Source organism: Ochlerotatus camptorhynchus, unplaced genomic scaffold, assembly GCF_037179485.1.
Source record: "Ochlerotatus camptorhynchus isolate MF236.1 unplaced genomic scaffold, CSIRO-AGI_Acam_v1.1 ptg000103l, whole genome shotgun sequence".
NCBI lineage: Eukaryota > Metazoa > Arthropoda > Insecta > Diptera > Culicidae > Ochlerotatus > Ochlerotatus camptorhynchus.
The window spans coordinates 69,910-85,324 of record NW_027040593.1 but is presented as its reverse complement, the minus strand read 5'-3'; the positions used below and the strand labels follow the sequence as shown (position 1 = coordinate 85,324).

The 15,415-nt window shown below is 41.4% G+C and overlaps 1 protein-coding gene across 1 annotated transcript in view; it reads right to left on the bottom strand.

Moving 5' to 3' along the window:
* Positions 1-5,924, bottom strand: part of LOC135699150 (transcriptional activator cubitus interruptus-like) — a 302,508-nt gene extending 296,584 nt beyond the window's left edge. The window contains exon 1 of the mRNA XM_065219367.1: positions 4,735-5,924. Coding sequence (XP_065075439.1) covers positions 4,735-5,060 — 326 coding nt within the window. The 5' untranslated portion in view covers positions 5,061-5,924. The remainder of the gene's footprint in view (positions 1-4,734) is intronic.
* Between the last annotated feature and the right edge of the window lie 9,491 nt (positions 5,925-15,415).

Here is a 15,415-nt window from a genome sequence, read left to right as displayed (position 1 = left end):
ACAAAAATCGACTTAGCTTCTCGTAATCCACATTAGATTGCACTTTTCCAAGTAAAATTTGACTTCGCTTCTCATAATCCAATTCGACTGCGGATTTCACTTCTCGTAATCCAAATTCGATTTTGGTTTTCCAAATAAGATTTGACTTCGCTTCTCGTAATCCAAATTCGATTTTGCTTTTCCAAACAAAATTCGACTTAGCTGCTCCTAAACCGAATTCGATTGCACTTTCCAAAGTAAATTTTGACTTCGTTTCTCGTAATCCAAATTCGATTTTAATTTTCCAAATAAAATTTGACTTTTCAGAAATTTGACAAATTGGAAATTGGACAAAATTCGACTTCGCTTCTCGTCATCCGAATTCGATTTTGCTTTTCCTAGTAAAAATTGACTTCACTTCTCGTAATCCAAATTCGATTTTGGTTTTCCAAATAAAACTTGACTTCGCTTCTAGTAATTCAAATTCGATTGCGCTTTTTACTTCTCGTAATCCAAATTCAATTGCGCTTTTCGAAATTAAATTTGACTTCGTTCCTCCTAATCAAAATTCCATTCCACTTTTCCAATTAAATTTGACATCGCTTCTCGTAATTGAAATTCCATTGCACTCTTCCAAGTAAAATTTGAATTCGCTTCTCGTAATCCAAATTAGATTTTGCTTTCCAAGTAAAATTTGACTTTTGACCAATTTGACTTGGTTTTCCAAGTAAAATTTGACCTTCGCTTCTCGGAATCCAAATTCGATTGCGGTTTTCCAAGCGTAAATTTGTCGTCGCTTCTCGTAATTCAAATTCGATTTGGCTTTCCAAATAAAATTTGACTTCTCTTCTCGTGAACCAAATTCGCTTGCGCTTTCCAAGTAAAATTTGGATTCACGTCTCGTAATCTAAATTGGATTTTGGTTTTCCAAATAAGATTTGACTTCGCTTATCGTCATCCAAATTCGATTTTGCTTTTCCAAATAAAATTTGTTTTTTTTTCAGAAATTTGACAAATTGGATTGCGCTTTTCCCAACAAAATTCGACTTCGCTTCTCGTCATCCAAATTCGACTTTGATTTTCAAGTAAAATTTGACTTTTGACCAATTTGACAAATTGAAGTAGGAATTTCCAAGTACAATTTAACCTTCGCTTCTCGGAATTCAAATTCGATTGCGGTTTTCCAAACGTAAATTTGTCGTCGCTTCTCGTAATTCAAATTCGATTTAGGCTTTCCAAGTAAAATTTGGCTTCACTTCTCGTAATCCAAATTGGATTTTGGTTTTCCAAATAAGATTTGACTTCGCTTATCGTCATCCAAATTCGATTTTGCTTTTCCAAATAAAATTTGTTTTTTTTTTCAGAAATTTGACAAATTGGATTGCGCTTTTCCCAACAAAATTCAACTTCGCTTCTCGTCATCCAAATTCGACTTTGCTTCTCGTAATCCAAATTCGACTGCGCTTTTCCAAGTAAAATTTAACTTCACTTCTCGTAGTCCGATTTTGACAGCGCTTTTCCAAGTAAAATTTTCGATTTCGCTATTTGAAGTAAAATTTGACATTGCTTCTCGTAATTCAGATTCTACCGCGCTTTTTCAAGTAAAATTTGACATTGATTCTCGTAATTCAGATTCTGTCGCGCTTTTCCATGTCAAATTTGACTTCGCTTCTCGTGACCCAAATTCGATTGCGTTTTTCCAAGAAAAAATTGATTTCGCTTCTCATAATCCAAATTCGATAATGGATTTCAAAGTAAAAATTGACTTCGCTTCTCGTAATCCAAATTCGATTGCACTTTTCCAAATAAAACTTGGCTTCGCTTCTCGTAATCCAAATACGATGGCGCTTTCCTAAAAAAAAATAGACTTCCCTTCCCGTAAACCAAATTCGATTGCGCTTTTGCAAGTAAAATTTGACTTCGCTTCTCGTAATCCAAATTCAATTTTACATTTTCAAGAAAACTTTAACTTCGCTTTTCGTAATCCAAATTCGACTACGCTTTTCCAAGTAAATTCTGAATTTGCTTCACGTAATCCAAATTCGATTGCGCTTTTCTAAAAAAAATCACTTCCCATAAACCAAATTCGATCGCGCTTTTGCAAGTAAAGTTTCTCGTAATCCAAATAAGGCTTCGCTTTCTTAAGTAAATTTGACTTCGCTTCTCGTAATCCAAATTCGATTATGGTTACACAAATAATATTTGACTTTGCTAGTCGTAATCTAAATTTGATTTTGGTTTTTCATGTTAAATTTGGCTTCATTTTTCGAAATCCAATATCAATTGCGGTTTTCCAAGTAAAATTCGACTACTTTTTTTCAAGTAAAATTTTACTTTTGACAAATGTGACAAATTGGATAGCGCTTCCCGTAATCCAATTTCAACTATGCTTGTCCAAATAAAATTTGATTTCGTTTCTCGTCATCCAAATTCGATTGCGCTTTTCCAAGTAAAATTTGACTTCGTTTCTCGTAATCCAAATTCGACTGCGCTCATCCAAAAAAAATTTGACTTTGCTTCTCGTAATCCAAATTCGACTGCGCTCATCCAAGTAAAATTTGACTTCACTTCTCGTAATCCAAATTGGACTGCGCTCATCCAAGAAAATTTTGACTTCGCTTCTTGTATGTAATCTAAATTCCTAATTTGATCCATGATAAGCAAAATAATCGATAAGATGGATGTGGATTGTATCGATATTTATTGATCATGTAGATCTTTTTGCGGATCATTAAATGAATGAAGTTTAAATTTTCATTCTTGATCATCTCTGTAGCTTAAGGGATCAAATCGGGACTTTTTATAGATCAATGCCACTTCCTGCCCTATGGTTGATCCAGTATCAACGAACAGGTACCTTATGGGATTTGAGCTCAGATTATGGGGTATATTGGAAAGATAACATCGAGGTGGCAATTTAAGAAACTGACCCCAGAACTCCTCCAGTTTAGTGGAAGCGAACAAGTCTGTATGTTACTATACAAGAATAAATTTGAGATTGTGACATGGATCCTGAAGAGGAAAAGTTCTCCAAAACAAATCTGGAGGAATCGTAAAAATGGTCAACTAATGAAAGCACTAGCAGTAACTAACGATATAAGAATGAATTTAAGCTTTCGACCTCAATGTGGATTCTAAGGGCCACGGAACGGTACCATAGAGGTAACTCTAAGACTAGAAGGTCTCGAAGAAACGTGCTCAAGTTTTTGGCTCAGCTCTGGTACTATCTTCGGTCCCAAGCTAATCGATGCATAGGAAAATCCACGAACCCTTCATTTTATCTGTCAAACTTTCTTAGTGAATCAAAACAAACATAGTGTAGTACTAGAATTTACACTAGAATGGGATACGTTAATCGATTTGCTTGGGACCAATAGATTAGTCAAGTAGTGAGCCAATTTAAAATCGTTAGTTTCCACCGGTTGACGGTACTTTGTAAGATCCGAAACACAGGTGGAATCAAGACTCCAATTCATGAAACTGATCCTAAAGCCCCATAAAAACACTTGGAGTTGGGATATACGGATGAGATAGGAGTTTTAACCTAAAACTGAACCCTATGTGCAACGAAATGGCCTCTGGAGGATCCGGAACTGTTTTAAAAGTGAGTACAGAATTTAAACTGATCCTAGAACCTCGTCTCGTGGTATAAAGAACTAAATTGTGATTGTCGGCTCTGGGGCTTCAAAACGATCCTACAGAAGAAACGGAACCACGGTAAAAGTGGTCAACTCGTGAAACTGATCTCAGAGCGTGCTGGCTCTAAACGGTGGTTGGATCCTATACGTATCAATTTTCCACCAAAACTCACCGCTTGAATCTGTAATCGTCTTCCAGGATCTGATCCACAATCCGGCCACTCGTTCCGCACAACATCCTCCACACACCTCGGTTCTGTCTCCCACTCACACACTCACTCTTGTTCCCTCGCAAAGTACGTACATTATCTGTCAAAAATGTACACTCCTATCGCAAGCTACTCAATCCTGACTTATATACACTCTGAACATAAAATAATCAAATGGGTACTAATCTGAACCCTACATAGTCCATGGTCCAGACAACGCATCACCTTCAAATTCACGAGCTTTGCAATCAATCTCAGATCTTTCCAGATCCTTGAATCTGCCCACTTTGTGCCATTCAATGTCAAGAGATTAACACTTCCATCATCCAATGTTTTCACTCGGTAAATCAAAGGCCCATTTTAGTACCCTTATAATTTGATTAAAAATTTAACGCCATTTTTCATCCGCCCCATCTTAGGATCGCTCCACTTAATAAATGGTCAAAAGGCATAAACCATTCTGAAACCCGTTCCGATCGCAATCGTCGAATCTTCCATCGCCATAAAAAAAAAACAAAACTGAAGGAAAGCAATAGAGTATAGTTCAACACATAGCAGAGCGCGTATGTGGGCCATAAAATATAAGAGCCGCAGCTTCAGCGTTCATTCAGTTTCAAACGTGCGAGGGGCCAATCAAAAATTTTATGTCACCGAGATTTTTTGCCGACGGCCGCGCGGCGATCAAGTCGGTTCATCAACCGACAACTTCCTCTGGTCGTTAAACAAAAACCAAAAAGAGAAAAAAAAAAACAGTTCATTCTAGATAGAGGGAGGGGTCACTACTTGTTCTGACTCGGTTCCGACCAGCAGCCCCAAAGTGCCTACGGTCGTAAAGTTCGACTTTTATGAAGTAGTTAAAAATGTGCGAAACACATGTTCTTAATCATCGAGGGAACCTAATCACTTACCCGTGAGATGCCGTCGAGTGATGATAGGAAGGGGGCCCAGTGGGATCCCACAGCCCATAGCGGCCATCATGGGCCATTGCCACCGCCCGCTGATCCATCGAAGGAAGCTGCGAGTGGAATGCCACAAAGGCCGACGGAATCTGCAGAGGGCCATAGCCACCGCCCGGGTTGGCCCCATTTGCTGCAGCCGCGGCTGCTGCCAGACCGTGGGATGCCGCTGCTGCGGCCAACCCCGGGTGATGATGGGCCGCTGCGGCCAACGGATGGCCCGGATGGTGAAACGGATGCACCTGCATGTGCTCGTGAAATGTTTCTTTCTCCGGCATCGTTTTGCTCGTCGTAGAACACACTAAATTCAAACTTAAGCACTGAAATTCCGATACACGTTTTCACTTATCCATCTTCACTGGTTTTCTCTCGTCCTTACAGTGCTCCTGCCGGGCCCGGTCGTAAATATCTCAAGGGAACGGCACGGACGGTACACGATCAGGTAATATATCCATTCATTTCTAGGAAAAGAAATCCTCTTCGTTCTTCTGCCGTCAGGTTTTTTTTCCGTTCAGCTCTTCCTTTCCTCTTCTTTCCCGTAAACACCGTATACTCAAGTAAGGTCACAAGCCCTTCGTTCCACACGCAATGACTTTCATTACCGATTTACACAATTTATTTGCTTCAATCTTTTCTTCACTCTCGTATTTAAACGATCTACTCCTGACACTGTTAAGTAAAAAAGGACCGAAACATTCGCAATCCTTCAATCACTCACTTGGCAAAACCAAAGCAGGCTTGCGCGCACGGGTCGAACCCTCGACTTTTGAACCCGATCACACGCGATACTCGCAAAATCCTCACTTGCCGTCGGTAAAAATCTTTTCCTTCGACCGATCGCGCAGTACTCTTCTCCGTGTTTGACTTCTACCGCGCCAAACCAAACCAATCAGATCAATTAGCACCAATTATGAACGTCACTCGACGAAATATTGCTGCTGTCGCTTAAGAACTAGACTACATATTATTTTCTACAATCGGTCCTGAATATTGACAGAATTGTCTCATGAATCACCCCCGGACGGACGCAAGCCAACCGAAACAAGCGCGATCAAATGATCTCCCTCCTCTCTGCCTGTGAATGGACAATACACGCACGGAACCGAATACTGAACTGAAAGCAAGCTACTACGTGAGGTTGAGACTTCTCCGCACAGACTGCCGAGCCGGAGCGGGACCGCGTAGGGATTCCGGCAATGTGTATAATTTTTGGTTTTGGCCAAACAAATACACGATCGACGGTTCGGAGAGCGTGAGCGAGAGAGCGAGAGCGAGGGAGTGCGAGCGAATCCAGCTCGGGTGCAGCAGTAATGAAGTGATCTTCTCCTGCCTGTCACGATCGCGAACGGCGATCATCAGCCCTGGTGGGTTGGAGCGAAGGGAACGGCATGAAATCGATTGCATAGTAGTGCGAATGGGATGGGAAATCGGACCTTTTCTTTTCCGTTGGGTGGTGTGTGGGTGAGTGAAATGAGCGAGTGTGCGAGAGGCGCGATCGCACGACGATCATGGCCACGATTGCAGTGCAGTGCAGACGGACGGACCAAACGAGCATACGAGAGAAACGGACAAAATCAACATGGAATTCGAAGTAGCGTGTGAGGAGGAAACGGCCAAAAATGGTTGGCCATGTGAGAGGAGGATTGGGAAAAATGATGGTTCGTTTCGGGCTTTGGCTGAAGGAGTTAGGTTTGGGAAGAAAGACGGTCTCTGGGTTTGTTATTGGTTTTTGACTAACATCTGTGTTTAAAGTTGATTTGTTTTCTATTTAGGGTTTAATTTCGATTTGTTAAAGGGAATGCTAAGTATATAAATTGCAAAACGTGTGCGTGCTAGTTAATAATTTGATTGGCATTTCACATTGAATATAATACTATTCAACATAAAGTCCATTTGAAATGAATTTAGTAAAATAAGAACATTATGAATGAAGAACTTTGATATCTTTCAGAAATAGACAAATTTTCGCACGCCCCTCTTTGATTTGCTTCTGGAACTTCATATGTTACCGATAAAATTACTTCCCGTTTTTGGCAACACATGATTATTGTCTTGCTTTCTAGAAACCCCATCCTTCGCTTAATTTGGATCACTAGACTAGACCATTCTTTGGAACTCCTTACGTGCATTAATTACGTAACGCTAAAATCTAAATTTTCAACCCAATTTCAGTCGGGATTTCCTGAGGCATAAAATCTCTGATCACACCTTCCTTCGGAAGGGAAGGAAAGAAAGCCGTTGGTCCCCGGTCCATGAGTTGATGGGTCGTTAGGTGTGGTAGCTGCCTCCCTGACGCCGGTAGCATCGGTACGGAAAACAAGATCGACGGTAAACGAATCAAGGGGAAAAAATCAAACCCTTTGTAACAATACGTAATGCGGAAAGTAAACCCCTCTATTTATTACGTAACGCTTGTAAAGGCACCTACCTCCCCCCCTTTCATTGAATGAAATGCATATCTGTCGAAAAATGTTTGATTTGGTTGTAACTTCTAAATTTCTAAAATAATTTAAAATATTCATAACTTTCAACAACACTTTTCTAAAGTTTAAAGAAAGCAAAAAAACTAAATACCTAGATAATGAAAATAACATTTTGCAAGCAAGATTTAGGGATTACATTATTTTACCAAACTTTGTATATAAATAACATAATTTTGTTTTCTCTTTGTTACGTTACGCAAAGCTTTCCACCCCCTCTCCTAAGTAACAATTCATAACGATATATGTGAAACACTTCCCCTATAAGCGTTACAAAATTTATGGACGCCGCCTTACTTTTTCCACACAAATTTCCCTTCCCTTAATATAAATCGAATTAGAGCAGTTCCACGCCAAATAACGAATCGGAAAAACACGGAGAATTTGCATAAAACTTTGCATAGTTGTGGGCAGTTCTTCATATTCTTTACAAAAAATCGGCCATTTTGGATCTTGTATTTTTTTTTCGAAATGGCGTCTTTATCATTTTCAATAGATTGTGACGCAAAAACGTCATTTCTGGTCGAAATCAAGACCAACAATTGAAAAGGCCTCAGCTCCAATTTGTAAACAAACTTACAACCATTTTTTCACGAACCGAAACCTACATTCGCAAACCTAAAACACAATCGGGTAGAGGAGAATTTCCCCTACCTGTTCATATTGTTGGTTAGCGATGGCGGACTTCGGTTCGCGACAAAATGGCCTTACAAAGTTTGTTTACAAAATAGAGTTGAGGCCTTTTCTATTGTTGGTCTTGAAATGACGTCTGAGGCAAAGTTGTAGAGTAAAATTAAGTATTTCTGGGTAAAATATACACGGATTTGATAGCTACAAATCGTATAGAAAAGTTCCGCATAAAGGGTGATACGGTCAAAATTTGGTCAATATCAACTTGACGTATTTCTTTCAATTTTGCATTTAAAAAACCTGAACACCCCTCATTTTGAAGGTGTGTGTGTGTAGAATGTTGCTCCTATTTTGATTTTGGAATTCACTCTTCAGTTGTCAAAATGCCGTCCAAGCAAGAAGAGCAGCGTATCAAAATTTTGCTCGCGCATCGCGAAAATCCGAGCTACTCGCACGCAAAGTTGGCAAAATCGCTCAAAGTTACCAAATCAACCGTTACAAATGTAATTAAAGTGTTTGGGGAACGTTTGTCGACAGCCAGGAAGTCTGGATCGGGGGGAAATCGAAAACCGGAAGCCGCTGAGACGACAAAGAGAGTTGTCGGTAGTTTCAAGCGAAACCCTAACCTCTCTCTCCGAGATGCCGCAAATAAGCTGGGTGTATCGTCTACAACCGTGCATCGAGCCAAAAAACGAGCCGGACTATCGACTTACAAGAAGGTAGTGACTCCAAATCGCGATGATAAACAAAATACGACGGCCAAAGCGCGATCCCGGAGGCTGTACACGATGATGCTGACGAAGTTTGACTGCGTGGTAATGGACGACGAAACCTACGTCAAAGCCGACTACAAGCAGCTTCCGGGACAGGAGTTTTATACGGCAAAAGGAAGGGGAAAAGTAGCAGATGTTTTCAAGCACATGAAACTGTCAAAGTTCGCAAAGAAATATCTGGTTTGGCAAGCCATCTGTACCTGTGGCTTGAAAAGCAGCATTTTCATAGCTTCCGGGACTGTCAACCAAGAAATTTACGTGAAAGAGTGTTTGAATAAACGTCTGCTGCCTTTCCTGAAGAAACACGGTTGTTCCGTACTGTTTTGGCCGGATTTGGCATCTTGCCATTACGGTAAAAAGGCCATGGAGTGGTACGCCGCCAACAACGTGCAGGTGGTTCCCAAGGACAAGAACCCTCCCAACACGCCAGAGCTCCGCCCAATTGAGAAATACTGGGCTATTGTCAAGCGGAACCTAAAGAAGACCAAAAAAAAACTGCTAAGGGCGAGCAGCAGTTCAAGGCAAACTGGCTTTCTGCGGCGAAGAAGGTGGACAAGGTGGCTGTACAAAATCTGATGGCAGGGGTCAAGCGTAAGGCCCGGCAATTCGGATTTGGAAAAGTGGAAGCCTAACTGAATATTTTTCCTGAATTTTATACTAATTGAACTTGAAAAAGAAATTTAATTTGATTTTTTAAATAAACGATTTCACCGATTTACACGCATTTTCCCTTGACCAAATTTTGACTGTATCACCCTTTAATCGAGAAAAATCATTAAAAATAACTCGATTTTCGAAACGGCCGATCAATGAAATTTTTCGATTCATTAATAGGCCCGCACGCTAAAACGGCCAACCATTCATTTATTTCATTTCATTGATAAGCCTAGTGCCGGAGAAGGGCCGATGATTGAAAATTTTCAAACCAAAGCTAGACCCTGCTGCTTGAGGCAGGGCCGATGATTTGTTTTGAAAATTTTCAATCATCGTCCCTTCTACGGCAGTAGGCTTATCAATGAAATGAAATAAATGAATGGTTGGCCGTTTTAGCGTGCGGGCCTATTAATGAAAGGCGTACCATTTATGGTGACAAGCACAACGGGTTAACAAAAAGGGCCTATTCATTGAAACATTCACAAAAAGGCTTATTAATTTATGAAATTAAATTGTTATCGATTTTCATATATTTTTGAAAGCTTTTCGCATATTTTGGATGTTGTATACTGAGATACTGTTACTATTGTTATTGTGAACAATATAAATGCCTAAAATACTTCAATTTTCTTAAATTGGAATTGAATAGTGGCGGAAAAATTTAAAATTCATTTTCTGGTTTGTTTACGTTCTGGACATAGGCCCATTTCAAATGTTACTCTAAAATTCAACTTTTTTTTCTATTTGGCCTAGAAATATATGGAAATAAGTTGGTTTCTTGTTTAAAATGCAATATACAGTCAACTTTCGTTCGTAAGTCCTAGCAACCGGTGGAAACTAACGATTTTAAATTGGCTCATTGTGCCCCATTATAGTCGAAGTTCTAGTACTACACTATGTTTGTTTTGATTTGCGATAGAGGTAACTCCATAGAGGTAACTCTAAGACCAGAAGGTCCCGAAGAAATGTGCTCAACTTTTTGGCTCAGCTCTGGTACTCTCTTCGGTCCCAAGCATAAGAAAATCCACGAACCCCTCATTTTATCTGTCAAACTTTCATAGCTAATCAAAACAAACATAGTGTAGTACTAGAGTTTTGACTAGAATGGGGTACGTTAATCGATTTGCTTGGGACCAATATATTGCAATAGGCTAATCAAGTGGTGAATCAATTTAAAATCGTTAGTTTTCACCGGTTGCTAATACCTCTATGGTATTAGCAATTGGGCTTGGGATTAGCAATCCATTCGCAGTGTGCAAAATCCGGTGAATCGTTATTTTTGAGGTCAACAATGGCGCCGGCCACGTCCTAACGGACATCGGAAAGGGTGTAACAGATGGGGTACTCCCTGCCCAGCACTAATGAGACCTCCCTCTACACTACCTCAGGGTCGGCATGCGCGCTCGAATATCACGGCCAAGGAAACACTCGAATATCTAACACACACAACACTTGTTTAGCTATAGGCACCTTTATTGTTCCCACTTTCGTCCCACTTTCGTCCCACTTTCTTATTCGCTATCTCCTACCTCGTTTCGCCTGACGTTTCTTCTAATTCTTCAGCGCGGGCCCGCTGTTGGTCCTTCCACAGCCACTTCTTCACCTTCCTCAGCTTCCTTCTGGGTACTTTTCACAGGCCAGTCGGTTCCTTTCCTCGACTTGGTTCGCAAGCCGGTCGCGTACTTCGGTACTTTCCGCGACGGCTCTTCGATCTCTCTCTCTCCTCACTATACTCGTGGCGTGGCGATGGGCCGTTGGTTAGTATTCCCGGATACCTTCGTATCGAAAGATGCTCCGTGTCTAACCGCGCCGTATGCCGAATGACGGACACTACGGGGTCTGACCACGCCGTGGATGAATTGCCAGCGGTAAACTACGGGGTCCTGGATGGTTCTGCACCTCACTCTCCTTCTTCACTTTTTTTTTCACGTCCTCGCGGTTTTTTACTGGTTTTCGAACTTGCTTGAACTAGCTTTACGAAGTATCGCTGTTGAGTATCGCCAATCAAATAATTCTCAACGATGGCGGCTGACCTATCCTCTCTCCTCCTCGCTGAGCCATCGTCCTTCCGCCCTATTTCGCCTCATCATGGCCCCATTATGCCACCTCCTAATGGCATCCAAATCCAGTAAACAGTGCCATCTGGTGGTAGGTAGAGGATCTTCCTGTCGTTTAGTGGTGTGGCTGTGTACTGTCCAGTGGGTGATTTTGTGGACGATGGGTGGTGTTGGTAGCTTGTATTCAAACCTTTCCTTGGCATATTGTTATACATAAAATACGAAACACTAATCGCGACAATCTCACTAATCTCAGACAGACAGACACACCACTGGTTACAAGGGAAAGGATTGTTATTTCGACACCCATTGTTACTAGAGTTCGAGTATACCTCTGCATTTCAACGGTTGTCCGGGAAGGACGTTTTTGTTAGTGGGAAGGGTGAATTAGATCTGGATTCACATTGGAAAGTGAAGCGACCCTATCATCTAAGTAATATAAAGGGGCTTGGGTTCTAATCCACAATCTTCTGCTCAGTAAGCAAAAACGGTCGCTCTAGGGCCACCGTGCCCTCTATATCACAATAAGCTACGACCGACGATCGTTCATTATCGGTTACACGAAGCTTTTAAAATGAAATGACATCCCGAAAGCAGTTAACAATGTCTTCCAAACCGGATCAAACGTACGAAACTTTTTTATAAACATATGTATTACTTTTCCGAAACGTTCCACCGAGTTCTCCTTCTTTTCCTTTATTTAACGTCGGTCTCTGTTCCGCAATCTAGTGCCAATCACCGACGGACATCGATTGCCATCCATTGACGGCAACCGAATGTGCAGGAAGGCAGCTTCCACACCTGCGTAGGATATCGCACCCATTCACAACACACATGGGCCGGGACCAACGGCTTTACTTCCCTTCCGAAGGAAGACGTGACCAGAGATTTTTGTGCCTCAGAAAAATCCCACCGACCTCGGCTGGGATTGAACCCAGACCCACTGGGGTGTTAGAAAGCAGTCACGCTTACCACTACACCACCGGCGCCGGCTTCCACCGAGTTCTACTATTCACGATTTTTTTTTAATAATAGAGGCCTGGGATAGATCAACTCCGGCATGTAACGAGGCTTGGGTTCTAACCCCTGATCTTCTGCTCAATAAGCAAAAACGGTTGTTCTATAATAGCCACCGCGTCCCACAATCTACGACCTTCTTAACAAAAAGCTATTCAAATGAAGTGTCGTCCCCGAAAGCAGTTAACAATGTTTTTCAAACTGGATCACGCATGCACACTTTCCAAAATTCCAAACTCAACATACGCATCTAATAGCGTATAACACACCGACGAGAGAACGGCAAGAAAGCGACCGATCGCGACGCTTGCTACAAACAAACTCGCAATATGTATACAGCCCACTTAGTGAAAGCCTTTCGTTAGTTGGGCTTTGTTGGGCTGAGCTGTCAAGCTGAAAATTTGTTGAGGGCAGTGCTGTTAATTTTCATATCATTTCATTGAAGATGAACCAATAGAACCATTCAATCAATTCTGTGAAAACGAATTCTCACTTGACCATAATTTGAAGAGTCCCTTTCTCATTCGAAGCTCATCGTCACCAGTGTTGGCAAAATCAGAAATCAATTGATATTTTTCCGCTCTCATGGGCTCGCAATATCGCGTGTGATATTGGAACAAAATATCATGCTTGATATTGATTTTACAAGCTCCTTTGATATTGCGAGACTATTCAGAACGTGCAAACATCAAGCTGAGAGTTGACTCGACACAAAAATTATTCCATTGCACAACGTTTTCTTAGAATGAGAAAGCATAGTTTGCTATCGCTTTTTAATCTTCACCGATGGCAGACGCGAAGGGACTGCTGCAAGCCGTTATGGAAGTTTCGGTTGCATTCGGGTGTAAAGCAAAAATCATTAAACTCAATCTCACCACAGTTCGGTGAGATTTGCAGTTGGTGAGTTTTGTTAGCTTGATATTCCGAGCTGCGATATCACAGCTTGCAAAATCAACCGCAGTTGTTTGCTTGTTGATTTTTGTCTACAAAAATGAAGCGTGATCTTGGGCGTTAGTGAGATTTGATTTTTTGATATTTTCCCAACACTGATCGTCACTGTCAATTGCGTCTTTCACTATCATTTGATATACGACAGTGGTGCATGGAAGAAACCCATCAAAATCGGCCCGATGTCGGATTAATATAAGGCAAATTTAAGGTCGATGTCGATCCAATGTCGTGTTGTTGTCGGGTCAATTTTAGGTTTATGTGGGGTCAACATCGGTTTGAGGTTTGGTAGAAGCCAGGTTGGTGTCGGGTTGGCTTAGCTTTTTCGCCAGAATGTCGACCAGAGTTCCGTTTATGTGTAGGTTACACTCAATTGAAAGATATCAAGCGTTTCTCAAATGAGAATGATCCATGCCTTCGTCAAATGACTAAGCTGATATGACCCACTCAAAGGAGGTCCCCTTTGATATCGGATAGCTGTTTTTCTCATTTTCATCAAAAATGTTCAATTGATTTTGAGAATTTATAGCAGAGGGTATAGATTAGACTGGCCCACATTTATATGGGGGAAATTTTTTATCATTTTTTCAACGAGCCAACCCCTAGATTTGTGCCATTAGATGAGAAAACCAATCTCTGAAAATTTTAGAACAAATTTAGGGGTTGGCCCGTGGAAAATTATTTTTTGACGTAGGACTACGTCTTTGATTTCTATATGGGGGTACACTTTGTGAAAACCGAAAATGGAACATATTAAGAAAGATTTTGAAGGTTAATAACTCAGCTGCCCCTGGTCCAATTTCAATAATTTTATCACCAATCGATCAGAAATATGGCTACGCATCAATAACAATGCTTCCGAATGTTGATTTTCAACAAGAAACTATTGAAAAACTGGTAAATGTCCAGCATTGTCCAAAAGCGTCGAATTAACTAACAAATCCACCAATTACCTGCGTACATATGCTGCTTCCCCAGCACAGTCGTCAGAGAGTAGTAAGTAGACGAAACAAGTCGAAGTGGTATTCGCCTCCGATCCTCGGGCGCGTGCGAATAGGGAGGATGGAATTGCGTAATATTTTGCACACTCATCGCCATATTCAGAACCAAACGCAAATTCTTCGAGATAACCACCATCCGTCGTCTGGCTCGCCGTGGCGGTGTCTGACGTATCTCCGGTCTGATTTTCGAGGTGTGCTGAAGGTGTTCCTGAAAAATGAGATCCGTGATGCTGTCACCTACACTAAACACGCCAAGCGTAAGTGGCCATGGATGTCATCTACGTTTTGAAGTGACAGAAACGCACTCTGTTTGGTTTCGGAGGTTAAATCATCACCAACTTTGGCAACAAAACGGTTCTTTTCAGGGCCATCAAGCTTTTCACAGTAAAGAGTAGGAATAGAATTCATCTGCCTGTTTGTCCATATTCAGAACCAACGATCACACAAAATGCTCATGTAATCAAACTGGAAGCAGGGGTACAAATTATTTTGATCAACCTTGATCAACTTTGAATCGCCACGGCCGGATATTTTCGATGGAAGAAGCAACAATCTAGCATCTAATTCGACGAAGACGGCAGGAAACATTTGTGAAACCGAGTTATTTACGAAAGAGAGTGTCGATGAAGAGAATCGAACAATGTAGATAGGGAACGTAAAAAATAATCGTTTCTACTAAAAGACTGAGAAAGCCACCCCATAAAGTGTAGATAGGACCTATTGAAAAGTGACGCGAGATTTGTTTTCCGTACTGAGCTCCAATGCTACCGACGCCAGGGAGGCAGCTCCCGCACCTGGACCCTACCAACCGACCCATCAACTCAACCGGGGACCAACGGCTTTACTTCCCGAAGGAAGGCGTGATCAGAGATGTTGTGCTTTAGAACATGCCGGTGGCGCCGACTGAGATTGGACCCAGGCCTGCTAACCACCGGCGCCGATATCTTTCAAGGTGATATCACGGCGAATGAGATCGACCCAAATTTGAGTTTAGTTATCTCAGAAATAAGAAATAAAATGCAGGAACTCAGCGATGAGTAAATTTGCCTCATGTTTTCCCAGGTTTTTCCAGG